The 18,438-nt window shown below is 52.2% G+C and overlaps 6 protein-coding genes across 6 annotated transcripts; 3 read left to right on the top strand and 3 right to left on the bottom strand.

Moving 5' to 3' along the window:
- Positions 1-367: 367 nt before the first annotated feature.
- AAFC00_001449 (uncharacterized protein) lies at positions 368-1,578 on the top strand (the record flags this gene model as incomplete). The annotated part of the gene is made up of 2 exons (XM_069340640.1): positions 368-401; positions 536-1,578. 2 exons carry the CDS (start codon positions 368-370, stop codon positions 1,576-1,578), a joined length of 1,077 nt encoding a protein of 358 aa, XP_069204109.1.
- A 730-nt stretch (positions 1,579-2,308) lies between these two features.
- Positions 2,309-4,486, bottom strand: AAFC00_001448 (uncharacterized protein; the record flags this gene model as incomplete). Its single annotated transcript, XM_069340639.1, has 1 exon — positions 2,309-4,486. One exon carries the CDS (start codon positions 4,484-4,486, stop codon positions 2,309-2,311), a length of 2,178 nt encoding a protein of 725 aa, XP_069204108.1.
- Positions 4,487-5,519: 1,033 nt separating this feature from the next.
- Positions 5,520-6,964, top strand: AAFC00_001447 (uncharacterized protein; the record flags this gene model as incomplete). Its single annotated transcript, XM_069340638.1, has 2 exons — positions 5,520-5,625; positions 5,697-6,964. The coding sequence occupies 2 exons, from the start codon at positions 5,520-5,522 to the stop codon at positions 6,962-6,964; spliced, it is 1,374 nt and encodes a 457-aa protein (XP_069204107.1).
- Positions 6,965-7,461: 497 nt separating this feature from the next.
- On the bottom strand, positions 7,462-8,642 carry AAFC00_001446 (uncharacterized protein; the record flags this gene model as incomplete). Its single annotated transcript, XM_069340637.1, has 2 exons — positions 7,462-8,370; positions 8,463-8,642. The coding sequence occupies 2 exons, from the start codon at positions 8,640-8,642 to the stop codon at positions 7,462-7,464; spliced, it is 1,089 nt and encodes a 362-aa protein (XP_069204106.1).
- A 991-nt stretch (positions 8,643-9,633) lies between these two features.
- Positions 9,634-11,223, bottom strand: AAFC00_001445 (uncharacterized protein; the record flags this gene model as incomplete). Its single annotated transcript, XM_069340636.1, has 3 exons — positions 9,634-9,714; positions 9,772-10,809; positions 10,912-11,223. 3 exons carry the CDS (start codon positions 11,221-11,223, stop codon positions 9,634-9,636), a joined length of 1,431 nt encoding a protein of 476 aa, XP_069204105.1.
- A 480-nt stretch (positions 11,224-11,703) lies between these two features.
- AAFC00_001444 (uncharacterized protein) lies at positions 11,704-12,806 on the top strand (the record flags this gene model as incomplete). Its single annotated transcript, XM_069340635.1, has 4 exons — positions 11,704-11,748; positions 11,813-12,345; positions 12,405-12,508; positions 12,568-12,806. 4 exons carry the CDS (start codon positions 11,704-11,706, stop codon positions 12,804-12,806), a joined length of 921 nt encoding a protein of 306 aa, XP_069204104.1.
- Between the last annotated feature and the right edge of the window lie 5,632 nt (positions 12,807-18,438).

The raw sequence follows: 18,438 nt of genomic DNA, 5'->3' as shown, positions 1-18,438 counted from the left end.
ACATTGTGACTGTAAATTGCCAAGATCTCCACCCTGTGGGCAGCACTCGCAGGGCGGGCCGCCAGATCTAAGCCGAGGTAGGAAGTGACGCAGCGACTACCCGGCGTCCGCGCCCTCATCTAGAAGTTGCGCATGATAGAAGTGGCAGGAACGAATGTTATACAACCACTTGCGCTCATCTACTGTAGATCTGCTAGCACTGCGTGTCATTCATGTCAATGCGAAATAAACTTGCGTCTTTCTTCGAGTCACAAGACGATTTGAGTGAAGTCAGAAGTGCTATAACCAACACTTCTGCCGCTTCATCGTGTAGTATCAACATATTGCTGCTCCGGCCATCAGCCGCCAGCACTTCGACGACGCAAGCATGGCTCGCGAGGAGCTGATCAACAGCGCTGTATGTCGAGACTTATCTGAACAAATTATATATATGGCATCACTGACACGCGTTTCAGGTCTCGTGTAATTATGCATCCTGTCAAACAACTTGACATGTAGAACAACCCCCCAAATCTGACCGTCTCAATCACTCTAGTCCTCCAAGATCCTTCGGTAGCAAATGCGCCCCTGGAACAGCGTATGGCATTCTTGCGTTCCAAGAACCTCACACAGGAAGAGATAGACCTCTCACTGCAACGCGCGGGATCAGAACCAGCATCTGCCGTTTCTCCCACCTCGTCTCCACAATACTATCAACCTCCTCAACAATATCGACCGCAGCAATCACAGTACACGAATGGCCCTCCCCCTCCACCATACTGGCAGCAAGGGCCGCCTCCGCCGCCTGAGTTGCCACGGCGAGATTGGAGGGACTGGTTCATCATGGCCACGGTCATGGGTGGTTTGTCATTGGGTGCCTACACTGTGGCCAAAAGATACATAGTGCCCTTGATAGCTCCACCGACTCCTCCACAACTGGAACAGGACAAGGCCTCTGTTGACGCGCAGTTCGACAAAGCCTTTGCCCTTCTTGATCAACTTGCTACAGACACCGAAGAATTGAAGAAGAGCGAACAAGACCGCACAGAGCGGCTGGACGCTGCTTTAGCAGAAGTCGAATCGGTGATTGGCCAAATGAAGGAAGCCAGCAGACGTAGAGACGACGAGGGCAGGAGGATAGGCGACGATCTCCGCGTCCTCAAGGACATGATACCCCGGGCCACAGAAGCCCAGAAGGAGTCGCAAGACCAACGCCTCAAGGATCTTGCCGCCGAGATGAAGAGTCTCAAGACTCTCATCTCCAACCGAGTCGCCGCTCCTCCAGCTCATGCATCTTCAATTGCTTCTTCGAGACCCCCTACCATCCCCTCGCCAGCTCCCGGAGTAGGCAGCGTGACGCCACCGGCCGTCAGCTCTGGCGTCCCCACCACAGCGCCTCAAGCGACCGAACCCACTGTCGCGCCCGACAGGTCAGCCACCAGCAGTCCCTACGGCAGACTCAACGGTCGCGCGGCCATCCCGGCCTGGCAAATGGCCGCGGCGAAGAAGAACCAAGAAGCAAAGGAGAAGTCAGGGACTGTGGAAAGCGCAAATGGTGGTAGCGGCAGCGTGGATGCCGCAGCCGCATCTTCATCATAGCTCAATCAATTGATTGCGTTTTGGGAACGACAGCATGAGTTTGCCGCCTTGAGTGTGTGAGCAAGTCTAGTCGACTGCCTGACTCTGGGAAGGGCTATTTCTTAACATAGTATACTATTCTGAGTCTTCTTCTTTCACTTTCATGTGTACGAACTCGTCCTCGGCGAAATTTCAATATTTGGTGTCCCCAGGGATTGTCTCAGTTCCTTGTGTATAATCAAGCAAAGCTAGAAGCAGCCACAGCTCTGATGGTTTGTTTTCTTGCTGCATGAGATGTGAAATCCAGACATCACGTCGCTGGTAGAAGATAATAGTATGTAACAGAACATGACGCAGTACAATTGAGGTAAGGTCCACGGAGATTCAAGTGTAGTGAAGTACATGTGTTCCTAATGTAGGAGTCTAATGTAGGAGTGAAACTTGCTTAACACAGTACCTTATATAATGGGATCGAAAGACGGAAGGAACTCCTCAAAGCTAACCCTATCGAGTGGAGTGATGCCTTACCCAGGTAGGAACGACGCATAGCACGACATGAAACAATAATCAAATTGCGGTGATGTCAAATTTAAATCGAGTCGATTGCTCGTAGAAATCTATACAATTACATCGCTGCATATCTATTCCTTTACTTTTACACCCTAAGGAACGTGCCTTGTATTCCTCTCTCTCTCTCCCCTCTTTAACGTACGTCAACACTGAATAATTCAACCAAAATCCAGCATCACGGCTAATGATCTTTAGAAGTGGTGATCTTGGCCCGACTCATAGGCCCCCAGTTCTCGCGCGGGTTGGACTGATAGCGGGTGAGTTTCCTCTTCAGTGGGTCCTTGCCAAGTGCCTCGTCGAAGACTATTTTGTATTTCTTGGGGTCTTCGGGTGTTATGGAGGGTCTTCTTGTGGTGCGGGAGTTGGTTGTTTTCGTTGCTGTCGATACTGCTACAGCTGGAGGAGCAGGGTTCGAGGGAGTTGAGGTCTCACCCTCGATGACAGCCGTTGCTGTAGTCTGAGGGATTGGTTCGCTCTCTGCTGCTTGTGCGACTGGTCCGTCGACGTCGTCGCCTTTCCTCATCTGCTGCAGAATCTTGTAACCTGCCATCTTCTCGCCGACGGCGCCTTCTCTGATGGGTGCTTCCTGTCGTACCCATTCCCTGAAGATCTCCCAGATCATACCCCAGCTCGCCTGCGTCTTGATCGTGCCCGGCTTGCAGTGGCTCCTCGTGGCTACGAAGCCGGCTTTGCGGAGTGCGCCCTTGACGGCCGCCTCCGAAGGGGCTCGGCAGTGGAGGATCTTGGAGAGATTGCTAGGAATGAAGAAGAACGGATGCGTATCGACGATGTGGTGTGGTGTTGTTGGTATCAGAGGCGCGTCAGTCGAGCCGTCTTCCGCTGGCGTCGGGGCTGGCAGCACGTCTAGTTCGTCGAGGGCAGATGTGAGCATGCCCTCGATGCGTTGAGTGGTCTGGTAGACTGTCTTGTCCAAGTCGGGTAGGGCGTCTAGGATGCGCTGAATGAAGAATGGGTTGTGGATCGGACCTCCCCACATTGGGCCTGCGACGTGGGTCTTGAATCCGCAGTGGGGACAGTTCTTCTCTCCGCTGCTTTGTCCTGCTGTGTGCTTGAAGTTGGTGCGGCCGTTCTGCGCAGTATGTCGAGCCAGGTATTGTGTCTGCCATGCGCCGCAGCCAGAATCGCATGAGTGGACCAGCATCGTCTTGCCGGCGAGGAATTTGACGTCTGCGGGACTCTTCCGCACTCTCACGAAGACTCGAGCGTAGTAATCGATGGAAAGCGAGAGGAGAGGCTCGATTGCGATGCCGTACTTGCCTGCTGCGGTTGCGACTGCATTGAGGATGAGTCGAAGTCCAGCTTCGTGTGAGTGGGCACCCTTGACTGGAAGGCCGCCGTAAAGAGAATAGGTCTTCTCGACATAGCCACAAGATGCAAAGACGCCTGCGTCAGTACATGTGACACACAGTAGACCTCCGTCGTTCAGCGACTGGATGGCAGCATCCAGGAAGGGCACAGCCGTTCCATATGGGTCTAGGTCGACTACATCGTACTTTCCCTCCGCCCAGGCTTCCGAGTTGTTTGCCTTCGACGAAGTAGTGGCATACGCTGCCTGATACATATGGCCAATGGCGTTTCCGGTGGAGGGCTTGATCTTAGACTCTAGCTTGTTGTGTTTCACATTCAAAGCGATCGAAGCGACAGCTGCTTCCGACATATCGTTGGAAACGACCGAGGTAGCGAATGGGATCTCAGTGGCATAACGCAAAGCGCGCAAGCCAGTGGCCGAAAGTGCGTCGAGAATTCGAAACTTGATGGGGGGAGAGTCTTCCACTGTCGTGGGTACTCCGTTCGCTGATTTGGCCGCTGGTGCAGCTGCCTCGTCCACTTCCATTTTGTCGTGTGTCGTTGTTGTAGGTTCGCTGGTACTCGGTCCCTCAACATCATCTCCCACCTTCTTCGAAACTTCCTTGGACCCGCTAGGCAGCATCGATGCATCGTCCTTGGACACTACAGCTTCACCATCGTTGCCTTTTCTCTTCTTCGGCTCTGCATCACCACTTGTGCTGGCCGGTCTCTTCTTGTCCTTTTTTGCTCTTTTCTGGTCTCGTTTCCTCAGCCTCCTCGCCACAACATCATCGCCGAATGCCTTGATAGCCAGAACACTGAGATCTCGGTTGAACTGCTGGATGGGGTTGTAGAAGACGCTCTGAACCTCTTCGGATCCTTTGTGGTCTGTATTGGTTCCCTTTGGGTCTTGCGAAGTTCGCGCATTCGGCGGCACCAGGATAAAGGCTCCTCCCTCTCTGATTGTAGTGTAGACTGTGCCGTCGTGTTCGACCGATTGACCCTCTGCTGGTGACTCGCGAATGCTCACTGGCGACGAGTTGGTGCTCATTTTGATGGCGGACAGGTGCGGACAGCGATATGATGAGAAGTTATGGGTCCTACTATGGAATGTGTGGAAGAGCCTGGATGCAAAGAACCGGCTCATGAACTTGCGCCTTGCAACATGCCAATTATACTACCAGAAGTTATGATATTTATTTTGTTGCTTTTCGATCTAATTTTTTGGAGAAGCTGCTTCCCAATTGAGAAGTCCACTGCCAAGGGCTGAGTCAAGTAAATCCGGGGCAGTTGAGATGATCTGTCGTGTCCGGTCAGAGTCCTAAGACGATCATCAACGACTCCTCGGAGATAAGAACACTCCACAAATATCGACTGCGCGGAAATTCCGTACTGCTTCACTGGACCATCCGATACGTCTGTGGCTTAGTGACCTCTTATCAAAGATACCGACAGTGATGCGGCGTGTCGTGAAAGGTCTAACGAAGCTCTGATTTACCGAGGAGACGACCGAGTACCTTGAGCTGCAGAGAGATCTAACTTCCACCAAGGTACCGTATGCTTACCTCCGGAAGGTACGCATCAGCCCCATGAGAGTGACGTTATCCCTCTCAAACGTCTGCGTAAGGTACCTAAGATCCCTAACCGTACGGTCCGGTAGATCCGGATACACCGTTCCCATTGTTCGTAACTTTTGCTGAGCACCATAAAGTCAGTTCAGCAAGGCAGGGCCCGAGTCTTGCCGGTAGTTGAGCTCCTGCATCAGGTAGACTCTTTACCGGTGATTTGCAGCTCATTGGTGCCCCGTTCCCAAATGCCTTGAAAGGCATCCGAAGCTTTCCTTCTGTAGTAACGGTATGTGTGTGTCCGACAGCATTGACTAGCCAGAAGGCAAAGATGGAACACTCGATGATCTTGATGTCACGAAGCCCTAGATGTCCTAATTGAAGATATATAACGTAAAGCGTTGGAGACATCAGGTCCGGCCATTGTATTCCCTTCCATAGATCGTTCTTGGATCACCTTTTGCATTCACTGTCTTCGACTCAAGTAGCTAGGTTTGATTGTCTGAATATACACTCACGATGGAGTACTGCCAGGACGACTGGGACAATTCAGCCCACACTCCCGAGAAGCAATTGAAAGTCATCATCGTAGGAGCCGGCATTGCAGGTCTAGCTGCAGGAATCGGTGAGCATCTCCTTCTCTCGAGCATACCCCAATTCATGATCCCTTGCTCCTCGTACTCATCTATCCGCTAGGTCTCAAAAGATCCGGCCATGATGTCGTGATACTAGAGCAAGTCAAGGAGATTGCAGAAGTGGGAGCCGGCATCCAGATGGCTCCGAACAACATGCGCATCCTCGGTCGGTACGGCGTTCTTCCCGAACTCATGAAGAACGTCAACCTGCTCGAAGCAAACTCGTTGCGCAGATGGAAAGACAACGAAGAACTAGGTGCTGCTCCACTGATGCCGCGGGTCGCAGAAAAGTACAAGGCGCCACTCGGGGTCGTCCATCGAGGCGACTTGCAGCGCGTCCTTCTCGAGGCTGCGAAGAAGGAAGGTTGCGATCTGCGGACGGATCACAAAGTGGTGAAATGCGACGATGGTTTCGAAGCGAGAGTGCAATTGAAATCCGGAGAATGGATCGAAGGAGACATTGTCATCGCCGCAGACGGCATCAAGTCCGACATCCGTCGACAGATTGCCCAACACCACAAGCACGTCGACAAAGCCACACCCACAGGCGACGCAGCATACCGCATCCTAATCCCAAAAGCCAAAATGGAGCACGACGAAGAAGCCATGAAGCTTTTGAACCACAACGTCGGCATGCGCTGGATGGGCCCCGGAGGCCACATCATGGCATACCCAGTGAAGAACAACACAGTCTACAACATGGTGCTTCTGCACCCGCAACAAGCCGATCTCGACCACGAAGCCGCCGAGTCATGGACGCGCAACGGCAGCAAGGCGGAAATGCTCGACTTCTACAAGGACTGGAACCCGCTCGTCAAGGACCTGCTGAGCTACGTCCCCGAAGACGAAGTCAAAGAATGGACCCTCAACAGCCACCAGCCCCTGCCCGCCTGGCACGAGAACAAAGTCGTCCTGATCGGCGACGCCTGCCACCCTATGCTTCCCTATGTGGCTCAAGGCGCCGCGCAAGCCATCGAGGACGGCGCCGTGCTGCAAGTCGCGCTGGCAAAGTCATCCATCGACGTCCCGCTAGCCATCCAAGTGTACGAGCAAGTGCGCAAGGCGCGCGGAGAAGCCGTGCAGGGCTCGGCCGCCATCACGCGCAAGGCGCTACATCTCCCCGATGGCCCGGAGCAGCGAGAGCGAGACGCGAAGATCAAGGCCGCCAGTGCCGGAAAGGGCAATAACCCGGACCTGTGGGCTGATCCTGAGTTTCAGCAGTTTATCTGGGGCACCGATGTCATGTATGACACTCTGATCAAATGGCCTGAGTGGAAAGCTAGGGTTCAGGGCACGCATCTGCAGGCGCTGAGTGCGATTGCTTACTGATGCTGTTCGAGGGCATTACTGTTTCTCTAAGAGACGGGCGTATAAGCTAGATGTTCTCGAACGACTTCGTTCGTGTAATCGTACAAGGATGGAATCTAATAGACACTATATTTGTGGTTATTTCTTGAGCTGCATAGGTAATAGAGGCAATACCACATATCTTGCATGAAACAATTCATCCATCAGAGCAGCTCCAGGCTTTCCGAGGCACTTGAGGGACGAACGGGGACATTATGTAATGTTCCATATAAGTAAACCCAGTGCGCCTTGACAAGTTCCATTCCGAAGCTTTCTTAAGTATTTTATGGAGCGATCTAATGAAACAGAAGATGTGGCTACGTGTATTGCAGTCTTGTTCGTGTCGACTCGTTTATTCACGCCTGTTGACGCCCGGCTTACCTCTGGCACAGCTGCGAAACCTAACACACCGGATAACACATAGAGAATAGCCTGTAAGACAACAAGTTGCAGCGTCCTGTGGACTGCATCAAGCTCCTTCACGTGCCAGCCGGGGGACGACCGTTGCTGACACCACTAGCAGCGCTCTCGCCAACCCTGATGCTGTCCTCTCGCTCATCTGTGGCCAAGGCTCTTCGGGTTGAAGCAGTCGTGCTCTGACTCTCGCTTCTCTCCCGTGGACCTGCAACGGTAGTTCCTGCAGCCCAAGAGGTGATGTTCAATCCTCCTGCGCCAGATGTGGCAGGATGGTGCAAGCTCACTGTCTGCTGCTGTGGGCTCGGCCGGCTCAGACTTCTCTCCCGGCTCGCCCCTGACTCACTGTTTGGACTCGCTTGCGATTCCCTCCTGCGTGTCCGGAGAGTTTGCTCGAGGTTCCTGATGCGTTGGCGTAGAGCCTCGTTCTCTTCTTTGACAAGCTCCAGCTCGGCTTTGGCAGCAGCGGCATCTATGTAGTGTTGGGTGGGGTTAACGTGTGGACTCGTCGGTCCTTGAGCTTGGATGCTGCCCGCATTGGACATGTTCGAGACAGAGCTCGGCGCGTGAGACATAGACGGGCGATGTGGAAGGACGAGGGAATGAAAGGAGGTGGAGTAGTCTACGCTCGGCCGCGCTGGGGTGCTGGTACCTGAAGTAGAGCGGACTGAAGGGTTCCTGCTTAAGCTACCGCCTGCCGCTGCTGCACGATCGGCTGAGGCTTGTGAAACACCGCCCAGAGGAGCCGAAGCGGTGCCCAAAATGCTACTCGCACCTGTACTAGGCGTCTCTAGACCTGCGCTCCTTGACGAAGCTGTGGATGATGAGCGGCGCTGGCGAGACGCGATCGGGTGGCTAGGTTGGTCAAGAGGCAGCAGGGATGGAGTCTGATGCGACCCAGTACTGCTATTCGAAGCAACCGATGCACTGTGGTGAGCACGTAGAGCAGATAGTTCACGTGTCAAGCGATTGACCTGTTCGGCATGAGCATGGGAATATTACACAGCCCAAACTAACGTAGATGGTGGGGATTATTGGCAAGATGAAAGAAGAACCAATTACTCACCACAGCCTCCTGTTCTTGCTCGAGCTCGAGATGCAGCTCGGCTGCCGTCAAAGGACGAGGATGTCGCATAGGAATTTGCGAGTCGGCAGAAGTCATCATGCCTGAACCACTATGCATGGTGCCAGAAGGAGGTGGCATGTTGGCCGTATGCGACGGCCGGCGTGAAGATGCCGTAGACATATCTGGAGTGAACGCGTGCAAAGTTTATGGTTGGAGGCAGTGTCAACAGCAGCTGAAATGGGTTCGAAATGAACTTTATGATGTCAAAGGCAGTAGAGATGATGTTTGGGATGTTATGGAGATGAAGATAGGTCGGTGAGGTTGCAGACAAAACAACCAATGAGGGGTATAAATATTTCTGTGGTTGCCTTCCCACTATCAAGTCAAATACACCAAAGGCACGTTTCGTGACACCTAATGTGAGTGGTGCTTGTAGTCCTGTGACTTTCTCCACTGCCAACGTTCAAAGCGTTTATCAAGGTAAATCAAAGGGATCAGCAGAGAATGCTAGGGGCCGCGTACTGTACAGTAGATAATTGACCTGGAATGACCATCCACATCTAAGAAAGGAGACACGCATATGTGGGGAAGATACGGCGGTGCTTCTCACTGTAGTGCTGCGGTGCAGATAAACAACAATCTGAAACTCTGCCAAGGATTCACATGTCAATATCCACCTGCAGTTATTATCTGCATATTCCAGAGAAAATGACTGCAAAATAGGATAGATTTGGAACAGTACGCTTTGAACAGCAGAGCTATGAAATCTACCTCCGAACGCGCCCATACAACATCTCCATCGTGAAACATTTTTAGAACTTTTAGTTCATCTTGCCTGAAACACCTCTTCCCTCGTCCGTCTCTCTCGTGCCTCATGCGCTAGTTGTGACTGGTCGCAGGCTCATCCTACCCGCTCCAATGCCGTGGATGCCAACCTTTCATAATCCGTTACTCCCATATGCTGCCGTAATCAAGCGCAATGGGTTGAGGAATGCGCGGTTCCGTCACTATACTTTCTATCTTGGCCGTGCCTTGTGTATCGTTTGGTGTTTTGGCAAGCTGTCTTGGCTCTCCAAGGACTTGCACTTGAGGACTTTAGGTTGTGCTTTGTGCAATGCTACTTGGCCCGCTGCAGCAGATCCAAGTTCGACTCTTCAGCAGACGGTGCTGCTTAGTAGGTTCTTGAAAGGTTTCTCAAGTACCAGTCTACGAGTCTGCGCCCGACCTTGGCCTCGGAAACGTGGATGAGATCCTGTAAGTCTGTCAGTACTTGTGCGCTGCAATTTGTAGCTTGGAAGAAAAGACTCACTCCTTGCATGGCGTAGTCTAGATCTTGGGAGTTGACGACATCTCCATCGAGCAGACCACCCTCGCTGTGCTTGACCTGTCTGCTCCTCTGCTTGTTGACGAGGAGCCACTGTCTCAAAGTGTCGGGAGAAACCTCCAAGAAGCCGGCGAGCTTACCAAGGTCCATGGTGGTGTACAGCTTGAGGTAGCTGCGGACCATGGGGCTCCACATGTTGTTCTTGACCTCCTCCATGAAGATGGCAAGGTGGTGCTCAACGGGGTCAACGTTGATCTGAGGGTTCTCAAAGTCCGGAGGAGTGGGTGAGATGAATCTGGGGCAAGCGCCGCGGAAAAGCTCCTCGAAGATAGGGAGGGCCTCGGGGCCACCACGCTGCATGCGGAGGAACTGCTCGCCGTACTTCTCCCTCAGGGCGGTGTGGATGGTGTCGTCAAGACGAGTGGGGTGGAAAGCAACGCAGATTGCGACGAGAGCGTACATCTGGTCGCTCTTCTTGGCGATGCTGTCGTACTGGGCGTTCTTCTGGAAGTTCTTGGTGCGGGAGATGTAGACAAGGATGTGGGTGAACATGCGGATGGCATCGGCGTAGCGGTGCATCATCATGTATGAGAAACCTGCGTAGTAGTAGGTGGAGAAGTGAGCGGCCATGACGCGAGCGAACATGGACTTCTTGTTGAGCTCAATGTCGTCAAGAGTCTTGAGAGCGAGGGTGAAGTCGCCGAGGAGACAGTGAACGCGGAGGAGTCCGACAAGAGAGAAGTATCCCAACATCTGGTACAATGGTCGGTTGCCATATTCACCAGCATACAGGGCTGAATCCTCGCCACGCTTCTTCGCCGCCAACTGCTCGGCGATCTGAGATCTCTGGATAAGGGAGTAAAGCACGTTGAGCACGCTGTAGCAGCCCCAGGTGTTTGGGTTCTCGCGCAGAATGACAAGATCCTCCTCGTTGTCGGCCTTGAGCGCGGCCTTTTGGCGGTAGGCGCAGAAGCTGTTGAATTGGTAGATGAACTCGTCGATGACCTCCCATGCCCAGTAGTACTATTGTCAAGTCAGTCTTGTTCGCTAAAGTCCGTCCTCCCCTGTTCCTTGATCTTGCCTCCTTCTCTTGCACCGCATTCTCAGATCGTGTAGGGAACATACAGAAGGGACCTCGAGGTCGACGGGGCCGTCGCTGTTGAGGATGTAGTGGAAAAGGTTGCAGTAGCTGTCGTAGCTGGCAATCTTGGTTTCGAGGGTGGCTTGGTATTCAAGAGGTTGCGCTGCTGCGACCAGTTGTGCCTGGAGGTCTTGGGGGCCGCTCATTGACGGGACTCTGTCCAGGTCGTCCTCCTCATATTGCACCTGCTCCTTGTAGTCGTTGGCGAGATTCTCCTCCTCGACGTCGGAATCGTCCTCTGGGACACGCGCGGGTTGCCCCTGCTGGTAGGTCGCCTCGATGTTGCGCACGCTCATCTTTGCAATCTCTTCTGTTTGACGTGAGATATGGGCGGGTATTTGGTGGTTAAAGCAGGTCACACACGCTGTCTATACCAGAACACTGAAGTTGTGGTGCGAACCTCACGAACTTTTCCGCGCTGAGCTTGGCTAAGCGAGTTTGGCCCGATCGGGCTTCGTGCTGTAAAGTTCGGCGAAATTTATACTGTAAGTGGAAAGAGGGGTAAACCGCAGCGTCGAGGGGTCTTTTCCACTATTCGATGTTATGGATACTCTGCAGTACTACCCTGTTACCACTGCACGGCGCATTCTGGCATAGTGGTCTCTGTAAGACTGGCTATACGGAAAGTCCTACTCGTAGCAAGCAATTTTACAGGTAGGTGCAACATGTCAAATTCACCAGATTCGTCTCCTTCCGTCTTACTGTATTCGACAATAATACAGTATGGTATGCTGATTGATAAGGCAACGACAAGCCCGCCAGAGGAAGCACTCAATATGGCATTGACACACAAGGTAGCTGTGATACAGATGTATCCAGAGGTCAGAGCAATCCTATTGAGCATACAAATCACAAAAGCAGACATTAATACTCAATTACTTCCAGCCTATGCAAGTGGAGAGAAACTACCAAAAGGCTGCCGCATACATCCGCTCTGCTGCTCTACAAAAAGCAGAGCTTGCTGTCCTACCAGAATATCACTTGACCAGCTGGGTTCCGGATACTCTCAGCTTCCGGGAGGCTTGTGGACAGTGGAAGACTTATCTGGACAAATATCGTGCCTTGGCTCGTGAGTGCAACATTTGTATTGTTCCCGGCACGATCGTCGAGTTACATGTCAACGATGAGCATGACCCAACCGGGTGTGATGCCACCGAACCGGGGCTCGAGGGGAGACTCTTGAATGTTGCCTACTTCATCGATTCTAAGGGCGAGATCCTTGGAAAGTACGTCAAGAAGAATCTATGGGGTGACATAGAGCGCCTGCATCTGACATCGTCTACTCATGATCCCCATCCAGTCTTTGATACGCCCTTTGGTAAGGTTGGTATGCTGATCTGCTGGGATCTTGCTTTTCCCGAGGCTTTCCGGGAGATGATATCGAAAGGAGCCAAGCTCTTCATTATACCCACCTTCTGGTACTAAATTGCCTGTGTGATCACCTATCGTGTGTGGACGAGCCACTGACATTGTGCAGGACCTTGAAAGACTGTAGTGAACAAGGACTCAAGAGGAACCCAGCATCTGAAGCCCTGTTCCTCGATTCAATGCTAACCGCAAGATGTTTCGAGAATACATGCGGTAAGTTTACCTCACATTCTTAGGCGTCCACTGTCATAGTATCTCTTACAAGGATATAGCCATCATATTTGCAAATGTCGGAGGCCCTCCCGGTGAAGGCTATGCCGGGCTCTCACAGGTCACTGTACCATATTGCGGGCCGATAACTCGACTAGGCAGTCATGCTGAAGGCATGGGCGTGGTAGACCTCGACATGCAGATTGTGGAAGACGCTGAGGCTAATTACGCAGTTCGTGCCGATCTGGCCAGAGACGATTGGCATTATTTGTATCGACACAACAGTAACAAAGTTACATGAAGCTTTTCTTGCCGTCAGGAACCGGTAGAGAAAAGCAGGATTGGACTATGCGTGAGAGAGCACACCCTTGCAGGTTTCATATCATCTGAAGATCAACGGAGCTCGCAATCCTGCCCCAGATCTTCACGCTTCGTAGACCGATCTGATCAAGAAAAGCCATGGAAGAAGGCTACGAGCGCGTGTCCGACAACGAAATTCGTCATCATGTCGCTTCAAATTGCAGACCTTCCCACCTGTGACATTGTACAGTATCTTGAGAAAGGCGGGGACAGTGGTACTGCACTACTGAGCCACCTGCTAATTATGCAAGAACCAATTAAGGTTTTGTGCCTTACTCAGCCTCGTCAGCCCTAAACAGACAATGTACAGTACAAGTGCTGTTGGTATGCGTCTGAGCGGGCTTTGCACGGCAGCTACCGAGCACCAATATTGTGTCAAGGGCCCGATATCTCACCATCTTCTAAACGGTTCGAGAAATTAGCGTGGTTGTCATTTCATGTGGGCGCGGCGCCATTCGGCTGCTTACAGCAGGCGAAGATATTCTCTCCTTGTTACACATATTTCAACTTGTACCACTCCATTCGCAGATATGCGAGAATGCTTGGAGTGCAAGCATGAAGAAAGTTGGCTGAGGAGCAGCGATCGGAGAACTATAGCACAGCAACAGCATGGCGATACCTTCAGCAAGCCGTCTCGACGAGATTGGGGTCCTTGAGCTACTGAAATATGACGATAGACCAACCTTCGTGCTTGAGAATGGACTACACTTCCCGGGGTTTCTGAACACAAATATCGTGTTTCGCAATGCTGCGCTCAACGATTATCTTCGACGAGATGATAAAGTAGTGGACTTCGAGGACTGGGCCCGAACGCTATCTGCGGATGCCGCCCACAAGGGATGGACCTTCGGTGGAAGAGCTTGGACGAGCACGCACGTCCAGCATCAATATATCATAGTATATTGCAGCCAGTCATGGAACAATCAAGCATTCGATTATGGCTCAGAAGTGCAGCCGCATACACGAAATAGGATCGCCGCTACCCCGCGTCCACGCAATGCGAGTGTCTCTTCAACGACGAATTCTCTTGTTTATAAACCATCGCAAGTGTTCTCTGATGCCGGTGATACTGACTCACTTGTCCACGCTGTGCCTATATGGTCGAGGTTTGCGGACACTGATGGCGCAAACGAAGCCAAAGTCATTGACTGGACGCGGCACTACATCGACGATCTCCCGCCATTCATCAAATTTATCAGGGAGTTCAATTGGAGTGCTACTTCTCTAGGACCTATTTCTGGCTGGCCGGATAGCCTGAGACGCGTCGTCGTCTGCATGTTCAGTGTCCCTGATCCCCGTGTCATCATCTGGGGCCAAGATATGGTGTTATTGTACAATGAGGCCGCTATTCCCCGCCTAGGACGCAAGCATCCGTCCGCCATGGGGAGATCACTTCCCGAGGCCTTCTCAGAGCTGTGGCCCCAGTTCGCACCCATAATCAAACCCTCAATCCTTGAGGGAAGATCTTTGAAGTTACAGAGAGAGCTTCTTTTCATGGAGCGCAGCGCTCGGCTCGAAGAGACTTACTGGAACGTCACGATGGCCCCATTGCTTGGAGACCATGGCTATGCCGAAGGTGCTCTAGACTCCTTCACGGAACAGACTACAGTCGTCATATCCCAGCGAAGGCGCGATATAATTGCTGATGTGGCACGTGCTACTAGTAACGTGACTACATTAAAGGCATTGTGGGTCAAGTTCATGGATGCATTGATATTGCATGGCACAGAGATCCCATATGCTATGATATACGCAATGCAAGATGTTGGCGATGGATCCACGACTTCAACCTCTAGCTCCATTGCTACGCGATATACCCTTGAAAGCACTCTAGGCCTCCAAGCAGACGAGACAGTCTTTCCGGAATTTTTCGATATCAATGAAGCCAGTTCGGAACTGAAGGATGTTGCTAGTATATGTCGTCGTGCACGAGATCTCAGACAAACCGTCACTCTTCAATCAGAGGACTCATCACTCCCTGCTTGCTTTGCGATATCTATTCCTGGACGTGGCTGGGGCGACATCGTCAACACCGTCTGTGCCGTGCCCGTAGCTATGACAGCAAACGGCGCCCTAGGGTTTCTAATCCTCGCCCTCAACCCTCGAAGGCCGATGAACGAGGACGCCATGCGATTCGCTCACAATCTTCGTGATGCTCTTGCGAAGCCTGCTTGGTTGATGAGCCAGCAGCGCTACGAGGAGATGAACGACTCATTGGCTCAGCAGCTGAGGAGAAGTGCTCTAGAGGCAGCTCGTAGCGAGTCAAAGTTCACTAGGCTGGCAGAATCGGCCCCCATTGGTATTTGCACTTTTGGAAGCGATGGTAAAACGCTGTATGTTAATGATGAGTATCTCGAAATGCTTGGTGTCTCTCGGCAGCATGACAACATATCTCTGTGGGACACCGATAATGTCTGGATACAACAGGTTGTGGAGGAAGACTTGCCTGTGGTCAGAGAAACCTGGCAGAATCTGGTGGAACGGAAGGTTGATTCCACCACAACCGAGTACCGGATGAAGAGACCATGGCGTTCGTTGGACAAAGCAACAGGGGAAGAGATGATCGGAGAGACGTGGCTGTGTAATAAAGCCACTGCAGAAATTGGGGACGACGACAATGTCTTGTACATCCACTCATGGCTTCTCAATGTATCTCATCAGCACTACTCCGAGGACTTGATGAAGCAACGTCTCGAGCTGGCCCAAGAAAACAAACGGCAGTCTGAGAACTTCATCGACATGGTTTCGCACGAGTTACGCAATCCACTCTCTGCGATCTTGCAGTCCGCCGATGGCATCCTTACAACGCTTGAGGAAGGTCCCCAACAAGACCTCAATGCACGCGACGAGCTCAGGCACAGCGTTGTTGAGGCAGCGCAGACCATCGTCCTATGTGCCCAGCATCAGTCCAATATAGTCACCGATATTCTGACGTTGTCCAAATTGGACAGTAATTTACTCATGATCACCCCAGATAAGGTACAGCCACCGAGCCTCATACAGAAGGTTCTGCAGATGTACGAGGCAGACATGAAAAGCAAAGCGATAGAGGCTTGTTTAGAGATCGACAAGAGCTTCACCAATCTTCTACACAACCATGACTACGTGATGCTCGATCCCTCGAGGTTGCTCCAAGTCATCATCAATCTTCTCACTAACGCAATCAAATTCACCCAGTACCAAGAAGAGCGGAAAATCACAATTTATCTAGGTGCTTCTTACGAAACACCCGGTGGAGAGACACACAATTTGACCTTCATTGACCCTTCAACTCGCCCAGAACACAACATGTCCCTCTCATCTGAGTGGGGTACTGGAGAGGATATCTTCCTAGAAGTAACCGTCAAGGACACTGGTCGAGGTCTCGACGAAGACGAGATCAAGCTGCTGTTCCAACGTTTCTCGCAAGCCTCTCCGAAGACATACAAGCAGTATGGTGGCAGTGGTTTGGGTCTTTTCATCAGTAGAGAACTTTGTCATCTGCAAGGAGGGAGCATAGGTGTAAGCTCAGAGGGACTCGGCATGGGCAGCACATTTGCTTTTTACGTCCGCGCGCGACGCCTTGCTCTGTCGGATAGTGCTGAATGCGATACTCCGGTAGTGTCGCAAGATGCTTGGACTACAACAGGCACCGACAGCGCCGGGGAAGACGCCAACGTCTTGTCACCATCGTCAGCAATCGGCACCCCGGAAAGTGAGATTAGTCGGAGATCATCCTCAAGTCTGGCACCAGGAAAGCCGCGCTTGTCCCGAGTCCCTACGAATCGACGGACACCCCCAAGCGTTGATGGCAATCCCGAACGTCAGCGACTACACGTCCTCATTGTTGAAGACAACCTCATCAATCAGAAAGTCATGGCTCAACAGCTCCGACGTATAGGATGTGTTGTGCACATTGCCAATCACGGCTTGGAATGTCTGGCATTCCTGCAAAAGACACCATTCTGGGACGGCGACGCGCCTACCTCAGCCTTCCAGGACATCGAGCCTCCTTCTTTACAGTCACTCTCTACAGACGGAGCTATGACGGAAGCTATACCTCTGTCGGTTGTGCTCATGGACTGGGAGATGCCTACCATGGATGGCCTAACTTGCGTGCGTGAGATGCGCAGATTACAGGCGTCTGGCCACCTTGTCGCGCATGTGCCTACGATTGCGGTCACGGCAAACGCCAGAGGCGAACAGATATCACTTGCGCTGGAGGCAGGTATGGACGATTTGGTGACCAAGCCATTCAGGATTCCCGACCTCGTGCCCTTGATGGAGACATTAGCAGCTAAGTACCCTGCTCCGTCGTTCGTCCTCACGCCTCCCTCGACCAACGCATCCGAGGTATAAATTATCCCTCGAAACTCCACGACGAATGTTGAACACGTAGATAATGAAGACATCGACATGATGAATACATGATGGCCATGCGTGGCTTGTAAGATCGCATTTGTTTATATATACATCCATCTATACTCAATTGACATTGACGTCAAATCATACATCTTGCACCATGGCCAGAGCAAAGTGGTTGCTGCTGATGTTCAGAAGCACAAGTGTTATATTCTGCGATTATGTGTCATAGCAGAGGGCCGTAGGTGAAAAGAGTTGATCATTACCGCAAATGTCCGACATTCTCGCCTCTACAAAAAGAGTTGAGCAACGTAGCCTCTGCCAGTATTACCATGTTATGCAACACTAAATCAACAAGAAGCGAAATACGAGTAGGAGCGAGCATAATTTGGACAGGGTCGCCCTAAAACCAGCAACCAAATAGTATATTCAAAAATCATCAACCTACCAATCAAACGTCTCAGTATGCAGCGCAACCTCCGCACAAGTCCCTTTGAGCACTCTCTTCTGCGCATCCGCCACAAAATTCGACAGGTCGGTCTTCATGCTCTCTGGACCACAGCCAATGTATAGTGACCTGCCTGCTCGGATGCCGTCGGTCAGGATATCTGGCATGAATGGCCGCTGGGCGTGGATGATGAGTGCTGGTCTTTCTGTTATCTGCACGGTCGTTTCTTTTGCAGTGCCGTCAGTCACTCTTGGTACAGTCGCTGTCTCGACAGACGAAGCTTGCCGAGGGGGCGAGGCGGAGATGGCGTTTTCAGCGTCAAGCCCGCCACCAGTGATGTAGACGTTAATCGAGAGGGCGGACGCAGGCAGTCTCTCCATGTATCGGTCGAGCACGTCGCGTATCCATGTCAGGGCACTCGCCTCGCGGATACACCATACCAGAGACAGATGAGCGATGCGCACGGTGCCGTCGCGGCTGTACTGCTGCATTTTCATGCTCAGGTCGTCGAGCCAAGGTAGCAGAGCTGAGACGCCGCCTCCGCCGCCGACGAGGATGACGTTGTCGTAGGCCATGTGCACTTGTCTTGAGATGCCGCCGTATGGTCCGTCGATCATGCCGTATAACGAGGCGCCGTTGTGGTTGATGAGTTTCTTCGTCAGGCCGCGATAGGGACGGATGAGCAAGACCAATTCGTTGGAGTCGATGCTTTGATGCTTTTCTGAACGAGTCTCGGACTCGAGCTGCGCAGGGCAAGCTGAGGCGATGGTGAAGGGGTGGTTGG

The sequence above is a fragment of the Neodothiora populina genome (assembly GCF_041146345.1).
Source record: "Neodothiora populina strain CPC 39397 chromosome Unknown canker_contig_12, whole genome shotgun sequence".
Classification (NCBI taxonomy): Eukaryota; Fungi; Ascomycota; class Dothideomycetes; order Dothideales; family Dothioraceae; genus Neodothiora; species Neodothiora populina.
Note: the sequence above shows the minus strand (reverse complement) of the source record. Positions and strands in the feature narration are given on the sequence as shown.